Genomic DNA, 27,161 nt, shown 5'->3' with positions numbered 1-27,161 from the left:
ATGAACCTTGAAAACACCATGCTGAAATAAGCCAGGCACAAAAAGGCCACATAACATGATTACATTCACATGGAAGGTCCAGAATAGACAAATCTAGAGACAAAAAGGCCATGAATGGTTGTCGGGGCCTATGAGGGTGAGTGGGGAGTGACAACTGAAGGGTACAGGGTTCCTTTTCAGGGTGATACAAATGTAAAATTGACCACGGTGATGGTTGTATACCAACTCTGAGTAGACCACTGAATTGTATACTTTCAACGAGTGAATTGTATGGAGTATGAGGTGAAGTCAAAAATTTTGCTTACGTGCATTTTAACATCCTACAATGACCCTTTACCAGCCAACTTTTACTAAAATTCAACTATTTTTAATATTTTGATATATTTTTGTATCCATTATATCAACTTTTACAAAAATGAAAGTTTTTAAATCTTATAGAATAAGCACAACAAATTTCATGCTTATTTCACATGCCAGGGAAGCAGCTCAGTGGTTTAAAAGGGCAAGAGCAGAATGGGCAGGTCCTGAGGAATGAGTTTAGTGCTTGGCTGGTTCTCGGTCTCTACCCACACATTCTAGAACAAAGACCCTGATGAACAGTTAATGAAGGCAATAACAAGGACCACGACATACCAGACACATCCAATCACTTTTAAATTTAGTTTTGAAGTTCGAACCCATCTCTATCTGGCTGGTACTTTCTTCTTGAATTCTGGTCACGTGACTTAGCTGCTCACAGCTGAAATGAATCGGCTCAGGGATGGTTTTTCAGGCCAAACACTGTCCTCTAGTGGTGCATCTCCTGCCTGGGCGGTACCCTTTCCTGGGTTTGCTCTTAGGGGACATGGCATTTTCTCCTTCTGGTTTAGATAGAAGCTCGGGAGCTTCTATCAGGGAGAAACCAAATTACACAAACAAGGTACAAATGGGACCAAGCAGCTTATTTTTAAATGCTTTATTAACAATAACAGTAACATTGAGTAGTACCCTTAGTTGATAAATGTAACTGAGCTAACAATTTGGTCACTGGGCAAATGTCATGTTTCTGAGACCTCACAAAAATGCAGTGTGGAGACTAGAACTAGCTGTTTCCTCTCTTCACAGAACACCACAAGCAGCACGCAACATCCCCAGAGCTTTCGCTGCTGCTGCACAGCCTCTGCACCGCTAAGACGGTAGGAAAAGACAAACACCAGAGGCGATTCCAGGGCATCTGCAGTCACAGAATCCCCGGCGAGCTGCAGGTAGGATGGCAGCTTCTGAATTCTTGGCCTGGGACAGCAGGGTGCGGCACGGTGCTACCGCGCCGCATGCCCTGGGTGGCTGCTGGTACAATTCACTTTCTTTACTTATAAGGAAAACACACACATTTAAGAAACTGTTACTCTACATTGAGCCTCAGCCCAGATATCTATAGTGTTATCAGAAAACTTGGTATTAGGTGTTTGTTTTGTTAGCTATTCTTAGGCTTAAATTCTTATAACCCACTTGAATGACTCAAGGGTGCAAGTTACACATGTATATTTAGTTACGGCTTAACAGAAAAGTAGTTAGCTAGCTTTGCTTTTAAGAAGCACAAATGATACAGATTTAAATGATGGTTTGGCAAGATGCGTAAGACTCTTAAGACGAAAGCCAATGGCTATTTTAGTTCATCAAAATACATTTCACAGTCACTGCAATGTGTCTAGCACTAATTCCAAACACATCTAGCAGGTCACCCGACTGCCCACACCGTGGCACTCCTGGCACTGACATTTGATAGAGCAGGATGTCAGGCTCCATGGAAACAGCTGCAGAGACGGCCTCTCCGATGCCACCTGGGGAAGCAAGGGACATTAGGCTCTGTTCTAGAAGCGGTTGGTCAGCCTTAAAGCCCCATGATATAGAGGCCTTTTCAATTTGCTGGTCCTAAGGGAAAATACCTTTCACTAGTTATTGATTCATGGGAACGGTCATTCCCTGACTGGCCAGAAAAGTGTTCATTTGAAACTGGTTTCCACATTGTTCCCAGGCAACCTATACAAGAGGGCTCTCAACCAGGATCACTGAGTGCAGGGGTCTGCAGAACTCAGATGCTGAGAGCTATCAGAAAGTGAAAATGATTAAAATCTACAAATAAACTATACAGGAAAGAAGGTGGCAAGCCCGAGGCGGCCAGTTTCAGAAGGGCCACTTATAAGGCTGGTCCTCAGGTGGCGTCTGGGCAGTGGGCTGATGCAAGTCCCCTACGACATGACACTTTCCCTGATGATAAGGGCGGTCCCTGCGGAGCACCTGCTTTCCTCTGGGAGTTGGGAACTGTGGTGTGCGCATGGCACAGAGGCCCACGTGACCAGCCCCTAATACCACCTGGGGTGCCGGGTCTCAAGTGGACTCCCTGAGTCCGCAGCGACGCATTTTTCACTGCTGAAGAGGCGAGAGTGCTCAGTGGACCCCCCCCTGAGGGAGGGCGGGAGCCTAAGGCCTGGGGTTCTCCACCCCTGCTCTGCGTCCTGTCCTCGCGGTCCTGACGTGCGCCCTTTCCCTGTGACAAACCTCAGCCGTGAGGGCACTGGGAGTGAGCGCTTCCACAGACCCGCGGTGGATCGTGGGTGTGCCCTGGGGTCCCTGACATGCGAACGCATGAAGTACCTCATCCCCCCATCTGCCCCACTTAACCTTTCCAGGCCAAACACTGCCCAGGCCGCTTTCCCTGACGTATTTTTCTGCATCTGCTGTGTCTTCTGCCTGCAAGGCGCTACTTTCATTTGGCAGGGGGAAAACTATTATTAATCAATCAAAACCCAAGAGCAACTGTGAAGCTTTTCACAATCCTCCTCTGCCCACAATGCTGAGTTAAGACACTCCTTTGTGCTGCCAGTGAGCCACCCAGGGCCCAGGCCCTGTGCATTGTGCTGGGAACACTAAAATGAGTAAGGGATCCCCACCCTGAGGGAGTCAGTGTAGGTAAGCAAGATACCCCTAAACTCATACCCTTATGAAGAGCAGTAATAAAGGTTGCTGGGTGACTGGTTGACTACAGGGATGCCCGGGAGCGTGGGGCGCCTCCAAAGAAGGAAAACAAAACATGTCCTGCCTGCCGAAGCAGACACTGGAAAGACTCACCTTCTGGGTGGTGGTCCTCCACTGTGATGATCCGGCCGCCTGTGCATTTTGCACTGGAGATGATGGTGGCAGCATCCAGGGGTTTAACAGTAAATAGGTCGATGACGCGGATAGAAATACCTGGAGAACAGCAATAACCAGCTTGGTATATGAAACAGACTTAGAATAAAAAGACCGGCTGGGGTCCAGGAGGCAGCCCCAACCCTCCTACCTCTCCCCGGCTGGGACTTCAACACTTAGCAACAACCAACTGACCTTCCTGGAAAAGAGTCTCAGCAGCCGCTAAGACTTCATGAAGAGTAACTCCAGCTCCAATGACTGTGACCTTGTCGTCGATGCTCTGGCGGACGACCTGGTATTGCACGTGCAAAACATAAGTGCTGTGGTTACTACACACAGGGCGCGTCTCAAAGTGGAGGGCACTCTGCTACACTGCTCTGCCCCGATCCTCCCGGCTTCGACCCTAATAATGCACTATAAAAGGCTGGGTCAGCACACTGGCAGATGAGGACACGCTTTGATAAGCCCCACCTCATGTTTGTTTTACAAATTCACCTACCTTTCCCTCACGATTTTCGGTGCCAAATTACTAAGTTCTTATACAAAACATCTATGAAATGACCCTTTAACAAAAAAAGTGGATTTCAAAGGGGGCTGTGAAAGGCAGAGGGCCAGAGTGAGTTGTAGGCTCAGGGACCCCAGAAGGCCGACTCACACCCACCGAAGGGCCTGGGGAGGCGCCACTGCCAGACTGCTTGGACATCTTCCTGGGGCATGCACATAGTTTGGACTCCACTGATGAACATGTCCACAGGGACCATCTGGGGGCCTTTGCAACATGCTCTGCGCCAAGCATCACGCATGCCTGAGTGCCCCATAAGGTCTGGGTGTGAGTGGGCCCTTTCTGCTGCCCAGGGACGTGAACCTCACAGGATAGAGAACTCGCCCAGCGCTGAGACCAGCAGCCAGGCCCATCTGATGACAAAGTCCACACTTTCAACCTCTTGCTATTCCATAAGCAAAGAGGGGGCCCTGGCCTTTCTCACAGAGTTTGGTTTCCTCCAAAGCCCCCTAACCAAAGGCATCCGGAATAAGTCATTTCAGCCCTCTATGTAGGTTTCCCTAGAGCTTCAGAACCATCGCTGACAGTATGGACATTCAGGGCTTCTAAGCCACCCTATTCTCTGAGAATGCCATCTTTTCATATATACATACATAAAAACACATATGTGTGCACACCGCACACACACAGCCCTATGTCCCCTTTGCAAAACTTAGCCCTTGAGTTATCAATGCCATGCATATTATCACACACATTTTAACACACTTTATCATCAGGAAATTTACTTCATTTTGTCAGGGCAGGGCAAGTACCGGGGTTGGGGGGGGGTGGGAGAGATATAAGAAAGCTCTGAAAGCCATATGACTATTATCAAGAACTCCCCACCACACACACACCAGAAGCAAACATACAGCCTTGAGTTGAAATGTGGGAGTAGAGAGAATAAAACCTATAGTTAACACTGACAGTGAATGCTGCAGCTCTTCCGTTCAATGCTGGCCAGCTACCTAGTGGCAGGCTATGGACTGTTCTGGATATACCTACTTTATTACGGCACTGAAACCATTCAGCGCTCAGTCATTCTGGAGCAGCCTAGCCCTTAGTGATCAAGTCAAATGTCACCCGTCGCTCCTTCGAGAATGGCTATTGGCCTTTCGCTTACTTAAGAGTATTAATGACATTCTAAAAGACTTATAAAAGGAGGGCATTACACTTTCCTATGCAGTATCATCCTACCTGTTTACAATATACACAGATGCCCAGAAAAAAGCAAAAGCAAGAAAACATGTCTAAATGCCAGCAAGCCCTGCTCTCTAGGCGGTGGGCAGTCACTTATTTCCTCTGCAGACTGCTTGCTTTCCACAGGAAGAGCCCCAAGGAGCAGGCAGAGGCCAGGATGCTGCCCAGGCTTGAACGCTGGTCTTGCTGTTCACTGTGAACCCTGGGCAAGCTGCTCACCTTCTCTGCCTCTCATCTACAAACAAGGCTGCTCACAGTCCACACTTCTAGGGCTTTTGTGAGAACACAGGAGACAGGAAATGCCCAGAGATGCCAGCCTTATCAGCAGGCCTGTAGGTAAGGCCAAATCCAAAGTGCAAAAACCACCTGGGGCTGCGCAATGGCCAGCAGCAACATGGTTCATGTTCCCTTTTATTCCTGGCCTTGAATATGGCAAAACCTGAACCTTAACAGATTATTCTTTTGAAATGGGCTCTATTGTTTGTTTAGCTTGAGACTGCAGTAAGCTAACCAAGCAACTCAAATGTATTTAAGTCATTACTGCTTTATCTCTGAGAATTCAACAAAGAAAGACTCCACTCAGAAGAGAAATGTTCAGTTCAGCCTGATACTAGCAGAACATTCCTTCCTGAGGAAAAACAGGCAAGGGTTACGATAGACTTTTCTCAAGACTAGAGCAAGGAAAGGATGAAGCTTTGTGGGGATGCCTAGTGCTGGCTTTAGAACAGCCCTCTGCACGTGAAACGACACTAGAAGACGCTGCGGCGTTTCAGGGCTTACCTTGGCCTGTCCAATTATGAAGTTTTCTTGTGGGTCGTAAATAACGGCAGTTTCTGGGCGGCTGGTCCGAATGTAGCACACCCCCTAGGGTATAAAGGAAAGCAGAGCTACAATTTAGACATCAAGCTCAATTTGCATCTAATAAACCTTCAGAAATGGGTGGGGGTGGGGGTGGAGGAAGGACTAACAGTTCCTTTTACTAAAAACAAAGTGCATGTTTTGGAGCAAGGGACCAGCACCTACAAGCACTGGCAAACAGGTCAGGTGTCACCTGATCCAGTTACTACTAAGCTAGGCGAAAGCCTATGCAGCACCTTGGCGGACGCCCGCCGTGACAAACTTTCCATGCTGTCATATTCACCAATTTAGAAAAGCTTTCTCAAATACACAGTGACCCGTTCCGTCTCCATTGAACAGGAATCCAGGGCAGGAGCACTGGCTCATGTTGACCAGAAAGCCCAGAACACGATGTTAAAGAATCAATTTTTCCTATGGTAGCTTGTAATGCTTCAACCTTAGAAATACCTTAAACACCAGAATATTAAAATGACTCAATATTTTCCCAATGAGATGTAAATACATTTTTTTATCAACTTGAATACACAAACAGAAGTATAAATGAATACTCTGTCTAAAGTATTTGTTAATTTACATACATTAAATCATGCATTATAAACTCGTATATTAACTTAGTAACAGCTTCTGTTCGTTCCTTCCCACGTTAGGAACCAATTCTATTCGGTGTGTTTTTACCGAGATAAAATTTACCTAAGTGGAATGTTTCATGAATTCTGACAAAGGTATACACCACGTAGCCACCACCGAGGCCCGGACACCGTCCATCCGCCCAGGAAGTCCCCCTGTGCCTCTCTCGGCACTCCTCCCGCCCCGGCAGCAATCTCTATTCCGATTTGCCATCACGGCTTTGTTTTGCCTCTTTTGCACTCCTAGAAATGGAACCCTCCAGCACATGAGATCACTCTGTATGCGCTACTCAGACATAAAGCAATTTCCACAATATAGTAACAAGCAAGTATACGACACACTGTCAGCACGCTTAGTTTTTTTTTGAAGGTCAGAGAAACAAGTCCCTAATGTGCCGCAAATGCTTAAAACAGAATTTGTGGCCCACCCTAACTGTGCCCAGGGTGGCTTGTGTAGTGGGTGTGGGCAGGCGCAGGGCTGGGTGGTGAGGGGAGTCTGGTGACCAACGAAATGGTTGCAAAGGTGAAGACTGTACACCCGGCTGCCCCTGCTCATTTCTGGGCAGGAAGGAGCCTGTGGCTGCCTGATGCCCTCAACTGAGACTTCAGGAGGGGCAAGTGGGGCAGAAGCCACGCTCCTGCCCTTCTGTGCTGTTTCTGAAGGTGGAGCTGGGCAGGAGACCCTGGGGTTCATCTGTGGTGGAAACACACTGGCCACTCCTCGGCTTTCTGGGTGCCATGAAGCAGTGGCAGCACAGGGTGCACCTGCGGCCAGCACCTGATGCTCATGCCTGGGCACTCCTGCAGCCCTGCCACAGGGTCTCTGCCTCAGAGCCCCGGAGCACTCTCTGTTCTCCTCAAGCTCTCCTCGCTCCAGGCCATCGGATGGGGCTCGGTGTCCCTCTCACTGTTTGTCTTTGAATGTGCTCATGTTCTACGGGCTTCAACACCTTTTTTTGGGTAATGGTTCTATTTTTAAAAGGAATCCCATAATCGAGTTTTCTATAATGAATATCGTGACCTTCATGGCGAGAGAAGGATGGGAAAACTTCAACCATCAGTACCAAACTCGTAGCAAAGCTCAGAAGCATTTTGTCTGAATCGGTGTTCCCTTGAAAATACCTTGGTATTGGCCGCCAGGAACACAGCATACTCGGTTGAGACGGCATCACTTGGATAGAAAACGGTGCAGTTGGGAATTGCTCGGAACATGGCCAGATCCTCCAGGGCCATCTGGGAGGGGCTGTCTTCACCTGAGAAAACAAAGCCATGGCCCAACGAAAACATGAGGAAGACCAAGCTAGGCACATGCCCTCTGCAGGATAAATAACAGCTCTTACTGCCACAGGGGGGCCACGAAACTTCTGTAGCAGAGCCTTATAAAACTATCTAATGCCTATGTCGATACAATACCTTATGATTATGACCTGTCACGTCCATCTCCCTCGAGACATCACTGGGACACTCCAGTTTCAGCTCCTAATTGACCTTCTAGATCAACAAACCAGTGTCTCTTGGACCTGACCTTCACCAACCTCTGGTGCTTGGTCACTGGGCACTGCTGTCCAAGATGACTTGATGCTCTTCTTGAGCACCAGTGGCCGAGTGGGCCCCACCAAGTTTCTGCCCCTGTCCTCATTAGGAGGGTCCCTTTAGTCTCTGTCCTTCCTTCCCTGCTCTCCATCAAGAGACTGAGGTTTTTAGACTGATCTTATTCACTTCTCAAGGCCTTCAAAGTAGCTGAGCACAACAAACACTGAGAGTACCTTTGGGAAGCTGCTGTAACTAAGGGAGCCTTAGTATGTGTTTGGGAAGTTTCTGGTCAGAAATGCTGTGGAGAGAGAAAGCCCAATGCATACCATGGTGGCCTAGCTCCTCCAGTTAGGAAGGGGGCGGTCACTGTGCATACTGCCTTGCCTGGGACAACTATCTACCCTAAGAACTCCCAGTTCCTCTGGGTCGGACCTAGAACCACTTCTTTACTTCACTGACTTATTTTGAAACTTTCACTGGACTCAGCCCCAGGTGAAGACCCTTGCCCAGGCCCTCCCCGCTCCTCACACGGCTCTCTCCGTCTGTGCCTGGCCTATCCAGACTTCTTAGCCAGTCTAGTTCTGCCAGAGTCTCCCAGAGATGACTACCAAACGTGCACTTCCAGCCCTGCCTGCCTACCCAGCATTCTAGCAGCCATTTAAGCTGTCATATCTACCTAGGGCTCCTACCCAACAGGCACATCAGGCACCTTTTGGACTCCCCCACCTGTCAGCAATGTGACTTCTTTCTTCAGACTTTCTCAGATTCACTCTTATTTTCTACCTGCTGCTGCTAATGCACACCATATGTCAACCCTCTTCTGGCTTCCCTGTGTCCCACGGTTTCCGCCCAGCTCCTCCTGCCAGGTTAACACCTAGAGAGCAGTGTCTTTCCTCAGCCTCGCTCCCTGGCCACAGGATTCCTATCCCACCCAACTGCACTGCTCCACCCAGGCAGACCCCTGGCAGGCTGTGCTCTTCACTTCCCTGTGCCCATTCTGCTTGTCCCCATTTAGACTAAAGCAGCTACACGAAGAGCAGAAAGGGATGCTCTAATGCCGGGTGGCCTGTTCATACTCAGTACATGGCTAGACATGCTAAGAAGTACTCAGGACAGATTGTTGTTTCTCGACGACTACAAGAGTGGGCATTCTACTGTGACATCAAGAGATCTGCTCAAAAGCTACGCAGAGTATCTGGAACTTTTAAAATACAATATGGCTTTAAAAAAAAGTTACAAGTGATCAAGTGTTATGAAACTATAAGTACACTGGCAATTCAACTGCTCACGTAATCTTTCTCTATAAAGTAGAAAGGCTATAAAGATGATAGTACTGAAAACTCATACCAATGGATACCCCGCAGTGGGACCCAACAAGGTTGATGCTGGCTTGAAACATGGCTCCCATCCGGATCTGATCAAATGCTCGGGTCAAAAAGGCAGCAAAGGTGCTAGCAAAAGCCACGGTCCGACCACGGTTGGTGCATCCCAGGGCCACACTCACCTGGAACACCAAGAAGGTGAATCAGAACATCCCTGAACCCTGGCCCTATCACCCCTAAATGCCTCCCTTTCCCCCTTCCAAGAGTGGTGTGTGGCTCCCGGGATAACTCCTGCTCAGCACCGCCCCCAAAAGCATGTATCCAGGGAACGTTCCTCCCAGCACTCCTGGAAACAACCCCTCAGACCCTGCCTGGCTACTCTCTACCCGTTTCCCTGAAGACTTTTTTCCTTCCAGTTCCTTGGCTTTTATAAATGAAATGAAAGACCGTAAGGTGGGCTGGGTCTTCCATGTCCGGTGGGCCACTGTTAATCAGTGAAAAGGAAGGCCCACAACACACGCACCATGTTTTGCTCAGCAATAAAACACTCGATGAAACGCTCAGGGTGCTCCTTCTTGAATATCTCAGAGAAGGTGGAGCTCTTGCTGTCGCTGTCCAGCACAACAACTCTATCATTTGCATGGCCCAGCTTAGCCAGAGCCAAACCGCATGCTTTGCGAGTAGCGACCTGCAAGAGTCACATAGTAGAATTTCTTAGAATGAATTTAGGTGGTGATATTTTGTAGAATTACACATTATCTTTTAAATTATTTATTTTTCAATTACACTTGACATTTAATACCAATTTAGTTTCAGGTGTACAGCACAGTGGTTAGGCATTTATATGATTTACGAAGCGACCCCTCCCCCCGAATAAGCCTTGTACCCACCTGGCACTATAATAACTATAGCTATTACATTACTGACTATATTCCCTATGCTGTACTTCATATCCCGTGACTATTTTGTAATTACCAATCTGTACTTCTTAATCCCTTCACCATTTTTACCCAGTTCCCCATCTGGAAACCACCAATTTCGTCTCTGTATCTATAAGTCTGTTTTGTTCTTTAGATTCTACATGTAAGCGAAATCATACGGTATTCATCTTTCTCCGTCTAAATTATGTCACTTACCATAATACCCTCTAGGTTCATCCATATTGCTGCAGCTGGCAAGATTTCATTATTTTTTATGGCTTACTAATACTCCATTGTATATATGTACACATTTATCCAATCACCCACTGATGGACATCCACATTGCCTCCATGCCTCCATGCCTTAATTACTGCAAATGTTACAATGAACACAGGGGTGCACATGTCTTTTCGAATTAACGTTCTGGGTTTCTTCAGATAAATACTCAGAAATGGAATTGCTGAGTCATAAGGCAGGTTCTATTTTTAATTTTTTGAAGAAGCTCCAGGCTGTTTTCCATAAGTGGCTGCACCAATCTGCAATCCCATCAACAACGCAAGAGGATTGTCATCTATCCTAATGAATAAAAAAAATCCTTTGGGGTCATAAAAATGGATTGGCTAGCCAATCTTAAATCTATATGTGGGGCTCACTGGGTAGCAATTTCTCAAAAATAAATTTATTCTTCTGTACTATTCATATAGTTGATTAAAAAATTTAAATTTCCCCAAAATGCAAATACCTCTGTGACTTTTCAACTATGAAACTGTTAATATTGAAAAAAGTAAAATGTAGAACTTGAGAATCCTAATACCAATAAAAAAGAATTCCATTAGGACAGTTTGAGATTGGACTGAATTTATGAATTTAAGGAAGAACCAAATCTTTACAAGATTTTTCTATTAAAAACAAGTTTTTTCTTGTCCTCAGAATCTTAAACACAGAATTATCATGTGACCCAGCAATTCTACTCCTAGTTATATACCTAGAAGAAAAATACATTTCTATAAAACTTGTATACAAATGTTCAGTTCAGCATGATTTACCATACCCAAAAAGTGGAAAAAACCCAAATATCCATCAATGGATGAACAAAATGTGTGATATACACATAAAGTGGGGTATTTGTACGTCACGTGAGTAAATCTCGAGAACATTGTGCTAAGTGAAATAAAGCAGACACAAAAGTTCGCGTATTATGTAATTCCATTTATATGAAATGTCTGGAAGAGGCAAATCCAGAGACAAAGTAGATTAGTGGTTACTAGGGGTTGGGTAAGAATAGAGAATAACTGCTAATGAGTAAGGGGTTTCTTTCTGGGGTGATGAAAACATTATAAGATTGAATGTGGTGATGGCTGCGCAATTCTGTCAATATGCTAAAAACTACTGAACTATACACTTCATAAATGGGTGGATTGTACAGTGAGTTACATATCTCAATAAAGCTGCCATAAAAACAACAAAGTTTGACCCTTCGGTTATATTTATTTCTTTGTCATTCGTCTACCCCAAATAATTTTTTAAGTAATTCATATAAACAGTACAAAATTCGAGTTATAAAAGGATATCAAGTGAAAAGGCCTCCTTCACCCCGCTCTCCTGGCCCCCCAGCCACCCAGTTCCCCTCCCCAGAGGTTAAGAGAAAATGACAGGTTTATGTGGCTACTTTTCAGGAATGGTCTACACAGAAATACAGGGTGAGCATGTCCTATGTACAAAGCAGGCAGGCTTCTTTTAGGGCCATAATTTTACAAACATCTTAATATGTAGATATCATGTAAGTTTTTAGTTTTTTCAAGTTTTATTGCAATTACTGAGATCACCTCTCTATTTTGTTAATATAAAAAAGGAATTAATCCTTGTAGATCAGTTTTGCTACAAGCTCTCTTACTGGACTCTTCTTACTTCTAACCATTTCTGGTTCTCTTCAGGTTTTCAGATTTACAATTCTATCACCTGCAAATGCTGATAGGCTTGCCTGCTTCTTGGCAGGACTCAGTTTTTTAGACTGTTATTTAACTGCATTGGATGGCACTTCCAGAGTGGGGCTCAATCTCTGCCACGTTAATGAGATGTTTTTACATTAGGTATAAATAGGGTTCCAGATTTAAAATACCTAGATTGTCCTACTTTTAGTAAGAGATTATTTAAAAAAAAACAGGAATGAATGAATTTTATGAACTGCTTTTGTTTCCATGTATCAAAATTCCCCCTCCCAATCAAAGATGAATCACCCGCATTACTAATTTGAACTTCACTACTTGACATACTTCTTTTAATATACTAATGAAGTTAAGATTGGTATTTTTCTACGGCTGTTTATCTACTTGTGTATTTTTATCTTTTAAAGTCAATTCTGGTATTTTACATATTCCTAAATATGGTCCATTTCTTACAGGTTTTCCTATCAATTACTATAGAGTTGTATAATTTTCTCATAATTTTCTGTATGTTCTCTATATCTATGATCTCTTATGACTCATTTTACATATATATAAACATTTTAAGTAAACTAGCTAATGACTTGTCTACTATATTAGTAATTCAGTGAGCCAACTTTTATTTCCTATTCATAAAATATATCTTTGAAAAAACGAAAAGTTCCCATAATTTCACCTTCCAGAGAAAAATCACTTGGCTTTGCTATCATTTCTCCAAATATCCTTTTAAATGCCTTTTAATACGTGATGCCCTCAAGATTTTCCACATGAAAATAGAATTATACTCTGCCCTGCTTTGCAACTTCAAAAACGTTTAATAATAATTTGGAAAAAAAAAGTAATTTGGGCATGTCCTTAGTTTTTTCTTTTTGCTGGGTCATTTCCAATTTTGTCATAATAACCAATGGTGCACCCAACATTCATTCTGCTTAGACATATGTACATACTTGCACAGGTATTTCTGTAGGATAAATTCCTGAGCTGCACTGCTACTTTTCGGGCTGTGAACAGATGAAGTGTTAACACACATTGCCAAATTACCCTTCATTAATGTGCACTTTTTTCCTTATTAACTTCCTTCTGCTTTTTGTTTTCTTGTTTCTTAAACAGTCAATTCATTTTTAACCTGTATCATAATTTTAATCCACATTACCTGCCTAAGGAAACATAAGCGACACTCAGAACATCCCCCAAATAAGTAAGGAAAATAACGAAGGGCCAGAAAATATTTCCTTCTTCCTAGGATTGCCACCTCGTTTCTTTAGATCCAGAAGACCATGCCTATTTTGGGTATGTTGTAATAATATACCAGAAGGCAGGCTACAAAAAATGATAAAAAATGAAAAGGCTTTATGTTCAAGGTTTCATGCCTAATTTGTTCCCTTTCTGAAAAACTGGTCTTTGATGAATTGGCCCACTTCCTTGCATAATCCAGGGAATAAGTTCAAAAGATTGGCTCAGCCAGGTCCCCATGCTTAGAGCAGACATAGAATTGTTTTATGCTCAGTAGACTGCAGAACTGCGAACTGAATTTTGGAAGCAAGCGAAAGCTACACAGCACTGAGTGCTGATAAGTAGCAGTTGACTAACAGGAAAATTCAGACCTAAGTTTGAAATCAATTGATAAACATTAGAGATAAGAAAAGGTAAATCCTTTTTTTTTGCATTTTTATATGAGTTTATTTGAGCCAAAACTGAGAATATATGCCAGAGAGCAATATCTCAAATGCGCCCTAAGTAAACCCATTTTTATTGCTTATAACCATTAGTTAAATGTCATGCCATCTAATAATTGGTTTATCTGTGGAGATCAGAGTAAACGAAGAGTCCTGTGGATTTAGGAAGAAAAGCAAAGAACAAAGCAGTTTGCCTACCCTGTCACCGACTTCGTAAGCTGGTGGAGAGGCCATCTCTATGTCCGCGATGTTAATCTGAGGTGAGTCTTCAATAGGGGGTTTTGGTTCGAGATTCTTGGTGGTCTGTATCTGGCTCTCAATCAGTTTGATAATTGCATCTGCTCTTTCTTTTGGCATTGGCTTTCCATGCCAACTCTCCGCATCTTCGACACCTGCAATCAAAGAAATTACAGACGTTCGACCATAAATATTTAATGAGCGCCTGTCAGGTCATTAGAAAGACATCCTGATGGAAAAGATGTCAGCTGAGGACTCAGAGGGAGCCTGAAATGGTATTGCACTCCCAGAGAATAGCCTGGACAAAGACCCAGTGGCTCATGTGCTGGTGAACAGAGGGAGAGGAGGCTGAAGAGATAGGCAGGGCAGACCATGGAGGATCCCTGGGTATAAGGAGTTTTATCCAAAGCAAAATGGGAAACCACTGAAGGGCTGGGGTGGGGGGCGTGACTGATCAGTTCCCTGTTGTAGGAAGACCACCACAGTAGCCCTGTGGGTACTGGCTTGTGGAGACTGCGGTTAGAGATGGCAGGGGTCTGGGTGGGAGAGATAGAGAGTATTGAACAGATCTGAGATACACTTTAGAGGCAGAATCAGTTAGAACTGATAGTAACTGAGTACATGTATAGGAGGCATAAAAGGGAGAGGCAAGGATGATATTCAGGTTTCTGCCAGGAGCAAATAGGTCAAGGACTCATTTCCTGAACTGGGGAGTACCAGAGTAAGACTATTTTGGGGAGGAATCACAATAAGGTTTGTTCTAAAATGTTGACATTAATAACACGAGAATCATATTTCTTGTGTCAGCTTTGAAATCTGCAAGAAGTTAAGACTTTCAAAACCCCCTCCCTTCCCCAGGCCCTCAGTTCCCCAGCTACCTTTCCTGGAGGTACTGCTTTACTAGTTGCCTGCATGTTCTCCCTGATAATGTACGCACAGGCAAGTGCCTACACCCTTATTTCGTATCTGCTCCTACATGTAGCAGCACTTTCTTACTCTGCACGACTGTGGAAATTATTTCCTGCCAGTCCTCTAACAGATGGACTATCCTTCTAGCCACCACTACCATGTAGTCAGAAAACCACTGCTCACTTGCTGGGGGTCTGGGCTTCCCCCCAACTCTAACCATTCTATCGAGCAAAGCCAAGGAGAGAAAGAACCTCCAGCATAAATTTCAGGGATGGTCACTGTGGACTGAGTCTGTCTGTCCAGCCAGCCCGAGTCTCCCTCTGCCTTGTCTTTTGTGCAAGGCAAACGTTTTTAATGACCCCAGGCAGAAAAAAATAAAACACTTGTTTACTTGGAGTGCCCCGGCCCTTGAAGGTCTTGGCAACTATAGCTGTGGGCTTGTTCTTCACTTGAGTCGCTTGCCAGAACACTTGACACAGCGCCTCTACATCACGGCCATCCACCACGTAAGTATTCCATCTGTCAACCAAGAAGACCAGGTTACAAGACGAAGGGGAGATGGAGCGGAAATTGGTGACATAAAACAGGACACAGTTACCCAAAGGCTTCACAGCGCTTCTGATAGATGTCTATGCAGTGCTCGAGGGGCAAGGCGCCACTGTGGCCTACGCGGTTGACATCGAAGATGGCCACAAGGTTGTCCAGACTGTAGTGGGAAGCGAAAGCCAACGCCTCCCAGACGGAGCCTTCTGAAGACTCACCATCTCCCACGAGGCAGTACACCCGGTAGCTGGGGCAAGTCAAGACAAGGTTAGTACCCCTCATGGGGCTCTCTGGAGCCACTAGAGCAAATATATTTCATGGAGAGAAACAAAGGAACAGACTGATGTGGCTGCTTGAGAGTCTTGGGTTCCTAAGACTATTTTCCTCATCCTGTCCAAACTCAACATTAAGGAAACACGGCTTTCAAAGTGTGGGCCCCCAGATCAAAAAAAAAAAAAAAAAAAAAGGCTAAAGGAGCTCATTGCCACCAAACTAGTATTACAGGAAATGTTGAAGGGGCTGCTTGAAGAAGCAGTGGCAGCAAAAATATGAATAAGAAAATGGCAATAACTACATATTAATCATTACTTTAAATATAAATGGATTAAATGCTCCAAATAAAAGACATAAGTGGCTGAACGGAGAAAAGACCTTTACAAAAAACCTATATGCTGTCTACAAGAGACTCACTTTAGATGAGACACACACAGACCAAAGGTAAACGGACGGAGAAAGATATTTCATGCAAATGATAACAAACAAAAAAGCTAGGATAACAATACATATCGGACAAAATACTTTAAAACAAAGGGTATAAGAGACGAAGGACCCAGCAATTCCGCTTCTGGGTATTTATTCAAAAAAACCCAAAACACTAATTTGAAACAACATATGCATCCCTATGTTTGCTGCAGCATTATTTACAATGGCCAAAATATGGAGGTAACCTGAGTGTCATCAATGACTAAATGAATAAAGAAGAGCTGGTACATATATACAATGGAATATTACTCAGCCATAAAAAGGAATGAAGTCTTGCCATCTGCAACAACATGGATGAACCTAGAGAATATTATGTTAAGAGAAGCCAGTCAGACTGAGAAAGATAAGTATCATACGATTTCACTTATATGTGGAATCCAAAAAACAAATGAATAAAACAGAAACAGACTCATAAAGAGAACAAAGTGATGGTTGCCAGATGGGAGGGGTCTGGGAGGCTGAATCAAAAAGGGGAAGAGATTAAGCACAAATTTGTAGTTAGAAAATAGTCACAGGGATGCAGAGTACAGCATAGGGAATATAGTCAATATTGTATTAACTACGCATGACGTCTAATGGGTACTAGACTCACCAGAGTGATCACTTTGTAAGTTACAGAAAAGTTTAATCACTATGCTGTACACCTGAAACTAATATGATATTTTATGTCAGTTGTGATTGAAAAATAATTTTAAAAGACCTTGGGCCTCATGAGATGGGCTCCACCTTTCACTCGTTTTCTCATCTCGTCTGTAAAGGCTATGCCACTTCTTTGGGCTCAACAAACAAGAGGCGATAGAGAGAAAGCAGCTCCCTTAAACACCCAAACACACACATCATATACAGTTTCTTGGTAAGCTCCATTTTAAGAACTGCCACCTACTTCTGATCTGACAAATTTACAATAATCACAATTGAAACATTCTACCTCAAGAACATGATGTTCTGTTGTAAATAGTTAACTCCTTCGCAGCAGAAACATGAGACATACCAATAAAACACAATGCAGACCCCACAAAAATGTTGTAAGTAAAGTTTAAAAAAGTGATTAACTGCAGGATAGGGACTAATCAAGGCAATAACGAGCAGAACAAATGTTAACTGACTTACGGGAAATGGAGTGAGGCAGCTGCCTGAGTAGTGGAGGAAGCACAAACTGCCTCCAAAGAGGCCACCGAGGCTGGAACTGGGGACTGAAGGGCTCTGGACGCAGGCTCGCCAGGGTAGTCACGGGAGTAGAACATGCACACTACCATGACCGACCCTGCCCTCACCCCGACACCTGCCCCCTACCTTGCTCCTCTATCACCATCAGCTGGGCACATGCCCCTGCCAGAAAAGCCCTGATCTACCTTTCTTCAGAACGGTGGAACCACCCCAGAGAAAAAGACCTTTGATTAACATTTAGGGGTCCTTAATGCAAAGGTAAATGTGTCGCCTGTTCGCTCTGTAGTAATGCTCAGTAAGAGGTGGAAAACAGAAAGATGTCTCTCTCAGGAAAGACGAGACTCCTAACAAACTGGTTTTCATGCTGCAGGCAGCACTTAGAACCCAACCAGAGATGCTAGAACAGTTAGTTTCCAGAAAGCACAATTTCTTTACTGTTTGAATGCTTGGTCACCTGAACTTTCAAAACAATCACTGTCTTCCCAAACTAATGAGCCATAAATAAAGCCGAAGTGCCTGATGAGTAGGGTGAGAATAGTTAAGTGGTTTCTGGGGAAGTGCCTTACCTGGCTCTGTCAAAGTACTTGCCAGTATACGCCATTCCACATGCAGCCCCCAGTCCTTGTCCAAACCATCCGGTTGCCACGTCAACAAATGACAGTCTCTGTAAGAGAAAGAACCAAATGAACCTGCATCTGTAGAACATGGGTATCAGGAAGTTGAGAGTCATGCCAACTTCTGGCACTGAGCAAAGGCAGCTGCTCAGAGTGGCCCCTCCTCCCATCCTGTGGAGTGGCTTCCTCTTCATTACACCCACAAGCATCCCAAGTCTCAGATCAACTTCACAGAGAAGTGAGCCATAGTAATAAATGAAGCATTGCAAGGGTGACTGGAGCTTTGGGAATGGAGAGATTTTCCTCCATGTGGCAGCCTAAATAGAGCACAAGAGCAAAGCAAAAAACCTAAGCATGAGCCTTGCCGTCCATCAACGCACAAACCAAACGTTCATCTTTTTGGAGAACACAAGTTAAGATACACAGAACTTATTCATCACTTCCACTGCCACCATCTTGGTCTGGCCACAAACATCTTTCCCTTCCATCACTGCAGCGGCCTGCCTCCCTGCTCCTCCGTAGCCATTCTCAACACAGCTACCAGGGGGAGCCTATTAAAACGTAAGTCCGCTCATAGCATTCCGCCTAGAACTGTCCAAGGTCTCCTCTTGTGCCAAGTAGAGCCCAAGTTCTCACACTGACCTGTCCACTCTGGCCTCTATCACGTTTTATTCTCCCTCCCACCACTCTGGGTGCACTGGCCTCCTTGCTGCCCCTTGAATGCACTGGGCACAGACCTACCTCAGGGCCTTAGTACTTGCAGCTTCCTCTTTCCCAAGTACTCAGTGCTTGTGCCTAAATAGGAACACAACTCATTTCCTCACCCCTTCCAAATCGTTGCTTGAATGTCAGCATCAAGGCCTTCTAGGACCATCTCTTTCAATTAGTACCTGCTACCCTTCTACTTCTCTTGGATCCAGGATACTCAGTCCCATCTGAAATGCTGGCTATCTATTACCAGGTTTGTTTCTTGTCTGTCCCCTTCTCTATTCAAATGTCAGCTCCATTTAAGCACAGATGGGTGTGTGCTGTCACTACCAAAGATGGGTACTTGTCAGTCTCAGGTTCATCTCCTTGCCTTTTCTGCCCAATTCCTCCGCTCCTCCCAGAGCTCTTGACTGTCCCCGTCCCATTCTCCACAAGCTTTGGGCCCCCAGACTCCCTCCCCATTTTGCATCTCTATGCCCACATACCTATCCCACTCAAGTCTCTAATGACACCTTTAGTTCCATCCTCCCTATGGCTCCTACCTTACTCCTGGAACAAGCTCTGGCTCCCGGTTGCCTTGCATGTCCTTGAACTGTCTGGGCACTCAGACCAATTCTGCTTCTCCCTGGCTTTAAAGTGAGGCAAGTGAAACCACCTCCTCGAGGCTTCACTCAGCCAGCAGGAGGCTGTAGGATTGAGAAGACTGGCAGGGGCATGAGCGTGATGCTGGCATGGCGCAAGTGTTCCTACATGGGTTCCTTTCTCTCCTCCAAGAGCCCTTATGCTGTGAAGGGAGACACTCACAATTGAAAGTGGCCGAAAGCTAGAATAAAGATGGGTACAAGGTGTACAAGCACCTAGAAAAGAAAGATTTCTTTTTCACATTGTCATCTTTGTTCCAGCACAAAGAACACTCCAAACACAAGCTTATGGAAAAGCCTTTTGGTTACTTTGCAGGCCACCTTAGCTGGAGAAAAACAAATGTGCTGATAAAACAAATGTCTGGGGGTGGTGGTGGGGGCACTGCAAGCCTCCCCCCCACCCAGCCTTCAGCACTGTGAGGGCTCCAAGGGAATCCAAGAACCTTACGACACCGCCAGACTTTAACGGTTAGTCCCCTAATGAAGTTGTCTGCTTTAGACACTCGTGTTCTGGGAACACTGATCATGTGAACCCTGGCTCCTCTACCTGTAGTGGGTCCATTTATTCCATTCCCAGCCGAAGCCGAGGTGGACCATGCTCTTGTTTTCTCTTTTCTTCCAATTTTAACTGCTGCTGAAATCTGATGAATTTCTGATTTTAGAAATTCTGGCAGTTGAACAGTGCCCAGCCTGCTACTGCACACCAGAAAGCATCTTTATCCCTCTAAGGCCAATTATTTCAAACATCTGATAGGCTAGCGGTGGTAATGGAATAGTCTAAGCACCTTTCCTTTTTCTAAAGTGGAGATCTGAATACTCAAACTGTGTTTGTACACCCATATTTGTTTGATGTTTATTTTCAAAGAAGTTCCAGTTTGCAGAGAAGATGGAAGAGTACAATGAAGTCCCATAAGCTCTTCACCTAGATTCCCCAACTATTACTAATGAACCACTTCTGCTTCATCTTTTTCTACACATTTATCTTTCGCCAAACCTCGTTTGAGATTATGTTTCAGATACTAAGTCAAGAGTCATAACTACAACCCCAGATACTTTGGCCTGATCCCTATTCTGACTTTGTCTTTACTTCCTATGGCCCAGATCTGAGGTTTCTGTTTATACATGGTGCTCTATCAGTTGAGTTTCAAATGTTTTGATAAGGACATAGCAAACTTTCAGATAACATTAAAAGAACTCCAGCCATCTAGATTAACCTTGCTTTTAACACCCCTTTTCTTTCCTGTCCCCCAATGTCATGAGGTACCTGGCACTATACCTAGTCTAATGAGAAAGTCCCCCATTGGTGTTAAGTCATAGCTGCAGAGATGAAGTTGGATCTGCTGATGTTGCCCACCTCTGTCCAGGTGGCAGAGGATGGGAACATCATGACCCTGCCTGGGGGCCTTCAGTGCTAGGTGCCATGAAGAGGGACACCATCAAAGGAAAGGAAGGGCAGCCAGCTGCCACAAATCATCCTTCCCACCACGCAGTCCTCACTAGAACGCCCTTTAGACCTTTACAGGGTGTCATGGTCTGAATGTTTGTGTCCCCCCTCCCAAATCCATGTTGAAAGTTAAATGTGCAGGGAGATACTACAAGGAGATGAGGCCTTTGGGTGGTGCTTAGATCATGAGAGCAGAACATTCAAAAATGGGATTAGCGTCCTTATGAAAGAGATCCTAGAGAGAACCCTTCTGCTATGTGAGAATACAACGAGAAGTCTGTGACCAGGTAGATGGCTCTCACTAGAACATGACCGTGCTGGTGCCTTGATTTTGGACTTCGTCTCCAAGGCTGTGAGAAACAAATTTCTATTGTTTATAAACCAGCCAGTCCACGGTATTTTGTCATAGTGGCACAAATGAAGTAAGACGTGCGGCAAAGAAAGAACCAAAAGGATAAACAGAGCCCATTTCAGGCCTTGTTGCCACATGGCAGCTTTAAAAACAAGTTTAATAAGCAAGCATCTGAGCAGGCCCTGGGCTCCCGTGCCAGCTTACCTTGGAGAGGATGAATCGATCATTGTCTGGGTTCTCCGGGTCTGCCTGTTTGTACCTCATGGTGTAGAAGAACAGCACAGACATGATCTCAGCACCACTGCTGCATGATGTGGGGTGGCTGAAAAACAGACATGACATAGGTCATTCTCATACGTGAGGGCCATGGCGCACGAGAAGGCTTCTCAGCACGTGGTCTCCTCAGACTAGAAGCACCAGTCATTACTTCCAGCCCTGGAAGAATCCAGCCAAAGCAAAGGGATGCAGGGTCACTGCCTCCCAAGCTCACGGCTTTCAAAGACACTTTAGGCCCAGTAACCCCGTAGCCTCTCTTCCTGTGGAAAGTGAGACCTCCAGTGCCAGTCCTCTTCTATCGATGGAGCACCTAGGTACTTGGGGCAAGTTTACCTGATGACTCCGTAAACGCTTAAAACATTTTTTCATCTGTTTGAATTCATTTGTGATATCATTAATCAGAAACACCATGAAGTAGAAACAAACCCATGCAAACACAGTCAACTAATAATATTTGACAAGGGAACCAAGAATTCTCAATGGAGAAATAGTCCCTTTAATAAAAGGTGCTGAGTAAATTGAATATTTACATGTAAATAAATGAAACTAGACCCTTATCTTACAACGCTCACAGAAATTAATTTGAAATGGATTAAGAGTTAAAGGTTAAGTCTGGAAACTATTAAATTCCTTGGAAAAAAGAACAGGAAAAAAAGCAACTTGACAAATGTCTCTGTAATGATTTTTTGGATATGTTACCTAAAGCTCAAGTAACAAAAAAAAAAACAAAAAACCACAACTGGGACTACACTGAACTAAAAAGCTTCTGCTCAGCAAAGGAAATTGTCGACAAAATGAAAAAGGCAACCTACCATATAGGGAAAATATTTGCAAACCATATTATCTTTAAGGGGTTAATATCCAAAATATAAAATACTCATACAACAGCAAAAAAAAAATCCAATTAAAAATGGTCAAAGGACCTGAATAGACAATTTCCCAAAGAAGATATTCAAATGGCCAACAAGTAAATGAAAAGGTGCTCAATATCACTAATCATCAGGGAAATCCAAATCAAAACAGGGAGATAGCACTTCATACTTGTTAGAATGGTTATCATAAAAAACACAAGAAATAAGTGTTGATGAGGATGTGGAGAAAAAAGAACCCTTGTTCGCTGTTGATGGGAATGTAAATTGGTGCAACCACTATGGAAAATAGTATGGAAGACCCTCAAAAAATTAAAAATAGAATTACCATCTGATCCATCAATTCCACTTCTGGGAATGTATCCAAAGGAAATGAAAACACTATGTTGAAGAGATATCTGCACCCCCTTGTTCACAGCAGCATTACTTACAATAGCCAAGACGTGGACACAACCTGTGTCCATGGAATGTATAAAGAAGATATGGTTCATGTATACAATGGATTATTCAATCATAAAAAAGAAAATTATGACAATTGCAATAACATGGATGGACCTTGAGAGCATTATGTTAAGTGAAATAAATCAGACAGATAAAAAACGAATATATTTTATTGATATGTAGAACCTGAAACAAAACAAACAAAAAGATCATCGGACTCATGGTACCAGATGTTGGGGTTAGGGGAGGGAGAACTGAAGGCAGGTGGTCAAAAGGTACAAACTCCCAGTTAGAAGATAAACAGGTACCAGGGATGTAATGCACAAGATGACTACAGTTAACGCCACTGTGTGGTACATTTGAAAGTGGTTAAGAATTGTTAAGATCCTAAGAATTATCATCAGAAGGAGAAAACAAGTTTTAAATTTATTTTTTGTATCTATATTAGATGAATTAAACTTATCGTAGTACTCGTTTCATAATATATGTAAATTAAATCATTACACCCTATACCTTAAACTTACACAGTGCTGAATGTTATATCTCAACACAACTGGGGGGAAAGTTTTTTAAAAAAGAAATGCTGTGAAGACCCCATTCTACTACCTAAAATTAATTTTATTAAGGGACAAAAACCAATTCCCTGGAGCCCTGCCCCAACTGTTGGAAGAGTAAGAATTCAGGCCTAGCTTGTGTGTATTAACAATCTCTTTTAAAGTTCCAGAATATAGAAAATGGAGACTTAAATCTCCTGCCTTGCAAGGATGCTTTGAATTTAAAAATTGTTTGACCTAGAGAAAATGCAAACCATTATTAATTCTGAAGGTGAAAGGAGCAAAATGAAAGTGTAAAAATAATCCAAAAAGAGGTCTTAAACAACCAATGGGCTAGAGAAAAAGTAACAAATTAAAAAATACTTAAGAGACAAATGAAAACACAACATACCAAAATTTGTGAGATGCAGCAAAAGCAGTGCTAAGAGAAATTTATAACTACAAACATTAAATTACTAGAAAAACAAAAAATGGACAAACGAAAGTTGGTTCGTTGAAAAAATTAACAAAATTAACAAACCTTTAGGTAGATTGGTAAAAAAAAAAAGGGAAATTACTAAACCAGATTTGAAATTAGTAATTTTGTTTCAGAAATAAAATTAAGGACTTCATTACTGATTCTACAGAAATAACGACTACAAAAGCGCTGTGAACAATTTACATCAATAAATGGGCTAGCCTACAAATTTCTAGGAACAGGAAACTTAAGACTGAATCACAAAGAAATAAAAAATCAGAAATAAACCCATTACTAATAAAGAAATTCAATCAATATTAAAAAATCTGCCTGACAAAAACTCTGGACCTGATGGCCTTATTGGTGAATCCCATCAAATTTCTAAACAATGAACGACACTTCTCAAACTCTTCCCAAAATGTGAAGAACATTTCAAATCTTTCTGAAGCCGCCACTATCTTTACACACTAAAATAAAAAACCTCATGAGAAAACCGCTAACAATTTTTAGGAATAATAACGCAAAAATCATTTAACAAAATGCAGTTAGACCCAACATTCCCCTTTTAGGCTTCGATTCTTTAAATTTCCAAGCGCAGGGCTTTCAGGACCCAGACGTCGAGGGCAAGCGCTGGATCCTCCCCTCCCAACGCAGGACCGCCTCCACCCGCTGGCCCCGCCCCCGCCCCTGCACCCCCAGCCCGGTGCGCCCCGCAGGCCCCGCCCACCCCATCCCCCCGCCAGCGGGGCCAGCGCCCCGCCCCTCCCCCCTTTCGGCCCGTTGATCAGCCCGGCCGCCCCGCCCCCCTCCCGGCCCGTTGATCGGCTCGGCCCGGCCGCCCCATCCCCCTCCCGGCCTGTAGATCGGCTCAGCCCGGCCGCCCCGTCCCCATTCCGGTCCGTCGGCCCAGCCTGCCCGACCCCCTCGATCGGCCAGCCCGTCGGCCCACCAACTTTAACCACAAGGGGGCAGGGAAGTGTGGGGGTGGGAGCCGAGACCCAGTAGCCCTAAATCGGGGCACTACAACCAAGCCCACCCAGGCCGGACGCCTCCCTTTGCCCATCATGCCGCCATCGCTGTTGGGGCTACCGCTCGGCGGCATAAGGGCTTCGACGAAGGGGCCTTACCCGAAGCTCGAAGCGCACGTGGCCCTGATGGAGTGGATGCGCAGACGATTGGCCATGTCCCGCAGCACCTGGACAGTTTTCGCGTCGGGCTTGCCTTCTTCGGCCATGGTAGCGCTCGCCTCCGCATCAGCCATGGATGTGATCTCTTCGGCGTCTGAAGAACAAATGGCGCCGGATGCGTTCCGTAGTCCGTCAAGTACTCTCCACGCGCGGATCCCTCCGCGCGCCGTTCTCTCCGCTGCGTGGCTCCTTCCGCTGCGTGGCTCCTTCCGCTGCGTGGCTCCTTCCGCTGCGTGGCTCCTTCCGCTGCGTGGCTCCCTCCGCGTGCGCGCGCGACTCTGTCCCGTGTCTCCCTCCGCGTGCCCATTTCAATGAATTTTGAACATTTCTGATTTGCATATTGGACATTATTCGGAAAAATTTCTTTATATCTTCCTCGTGCTATTAATTCAAAGAGGACTGCCTCCGTAAGTGGGTCCAGGGTCTACTTTTTGGGGTGATCAAAAAGTTATGAAAGACGATATGGTTGCACAACGTGATGAAGTAAAGGGGCGGCCGATTCACACACTTGAAAATAGTTACAATAGTTACAATTTTGTGTGTTTCATCAGTCTTAAAAAAGCCACACTGGAATTTTACAGTTTGTGGGTACCCCTCTTCATATCCCATTGCAGCCCAGCCTCCAAGTCGGCTCCTAGGCAGATGAGAGGGCTGAGGGTTCCGAGACAGTATGGTGTCTCTGTGCTGACCTCCTCTTTCTAGAACCTTCTCTACGGCAAGACCTCTGGGGCTGTTTAGGTGGCATTAGCCCAATGCTAGCCTGCAGCTTTCCCAGGGAGCCTAAGTGAGGGGACTCCTTGACTTTCCGGGTGAAAGTCTCCATCTTCAAGGCCACTCTGACTTTGAGATGGTCTATCAAGCATCGGCAGGGCTCCCGGTAGCCCCGTCTCCATAACGCTATACCCTAACTTCAACCACTGGCGAACATCGTCAAAACTGCTGAGCTCCTGAGAGCCCCAAGTGTCCCTGAACACGGCTAGGTGTCCATGTTCTTGTTTGGTTCTCGTTTCGTGCATTGAAATTTTCATCAAAACTTCTGATGGCTCAAGAACAACCCCGACCCTCTGTGTGCTCCTACTTGCTGACTACATGAGTACTCATTTCCCCACATCCTCACCCACACTGGATATTGTTAGCCTTTTCAATGTGCGGCATTCTGGTGGATGAGAAAGTCGTATTTAATCATTGCTTTGATTTACGTTTGCCCAAGTTCCTTGCACCTTTATCATACGTCTATTGCCATTCGTAGTTCATCCTTTCTGAATTGGCTATTGCTCTCCTTCACTGTTTTTGTATTGAATTATTTCTTTTTAGCTTCTTAATTTGTAGGATTTATTTGTATATTATGTTGTTAGACTTTTGTCTATTAGAGATATCGCAATTTTTTTCTCAATCTGCTGCTTTTTAAAAAAAATTTTTAACAGATACTTTATTTTTAAGAAGCAGGCGTTTGAACCAAAACCTAAGTGTTGCTTCTTTTTAACTTCATGCTTTTTTCTCCATAAGAATGTATTAAACACTTTTTTGTTTTATGGCATTTTGATTTAAGTCTTGTTTAGAAAGGTCTTCTGTACACAAAGATTATTTTAAAAATCCTATTATATCATTTTAATACTTTCACAGTTTCATTTTTATGTTTAGTTCTTTATTCTGTCTTGACTTTATTGTTGTGTATATGGAAACACTCTACCTTAATTTTATTCAAATAACCAGTTGTCTCGAGACCATATTTATTAATATTTTTCAAAAATTTCTTAACTTTTTGTGCATTTTTTCTTCAAAATAAATTTTGAAATAGCTATTTTATGATTCCTAAGTCATTCTCACTGGATTTTTTTTAAATGCCTACAACACCTGATATTCCTAGGCAGTATCCTGTCCAAGAACTAACCAGGCCCGACCCTGTTTAGTCTCCGAGATCAGACGGGATTGGGCATGTTCAGGGTGGTATGGCTGTAGACCCCATTAGATTTTTAATTGGAGTTTCATTGAATTTTTAGGTCGATATATAGAAAGCTGACATATACACAGTATTGAGTCTTCTCAAGAACGTGGTATGTGGCTATTGCTAATCACATCTTATTGACATTCTATTTTATATTTTCTATTTATCATGGTGTCTTGTTTCTTTTCCTTCCTTCTTTCCTTCCTGTTTTGGGATTAATCAAGTTCTATTTTTTTTTGTATGCTCTTCGTTATTTGGATGTTATGTA

The 27,161-nt window shown here is 44.1% G+C and overlaps 1 protein-coding gene and 1 pseudogene across 1 annotated transcript; both read right to left on the bottom strand.

Annotated features, from left to right (window-relative positions):
- Positions 1-956: 956 nt before the first annotated feature.
- On the bottom strand, positions 957-25,064 carry TKTL1 (transketolase like 1). Its single transcript, XM_016158870.2, has 13 exons — positions 24,889-25,064; positions 21,369-21,486; positions 17,972-18,069; positions 15,532-15,723; positions 15,325-15,452; positions 13,986-14,179; positions 9,772-9,936; positions 9,274-9,430; positions 7,516-7,646; positions 5,690-5,773; positions 3,364-3,460; positions 3,109-3,228; positions 957-1,820 (listed from the first exon to the last, which is right to left on the bottom strand). The coding sequence occupies exons 1-13, from the start codon at positions 25,020-25,022 to the stop codon at positions 1,648-1,650; spliced, it is 1,791 nt and encodes a 596-aa protein (XP_016014356.1). The 5' UTR covers positions 25,023-25,064; the 3' UTR covers positions 957-1,647.
- A 1,726-nt stretch (positions 25,065-26,790) lies between these two features.
- LOC118608370 lies at positions 26,791-26,909 on the bottom strand (annotated as a pseudogene).
- Positions 26,910-27,161: the final 252 nt, after the last annotated feature.

Source organism: Rousettus aegyptiacus, unplaced genomic scaffold (genome assembly GCF_014176215.1).
Source record: "Rousettus aegyptiacus isolate mRouAeg1 unplaced genomic scaffold, mRouAeg1.p scaffold_m13_p_9, whole genome shotgun sequence".
Taxonomy (NCBI): Eukaryota; Metazoa; Chordata; class Mammalia; order Chiroptera; family Pteropodidae; genus Rousettus; species Rousettus aegyptiacus.
The sequence above is the reverse complement of the archived record's forward strand: the minus strand, read 5'-3'. Positions and strand labels throughout refer to the sequence as shown.

Bases quoted from the DNA above. Each gene is read 5' to 3' on its own strand.
- TKTL1 (XM_016158870.2), bottom strand. From the start codon at position 25,022: ATGGCTGATGCGGAGGCGAGCGCTACCATGGCCGAAGAAGGCAAGCCC. The intron at 15,724-17,971 runs GTAAGGCACTTC...GACTTGCCCCAG, and splicing joins AAGTACTTTGACAGAGCCAG to CTACCGGGTGTACTGCCTCG. The intron at 15,453-15,531 runs GTAACTGTGTCC...CTTGGTTGACAG, and splicing joins AAGCGCTGTGAAGCCTTTGG to ATGGAATACTTACGTGGTGG.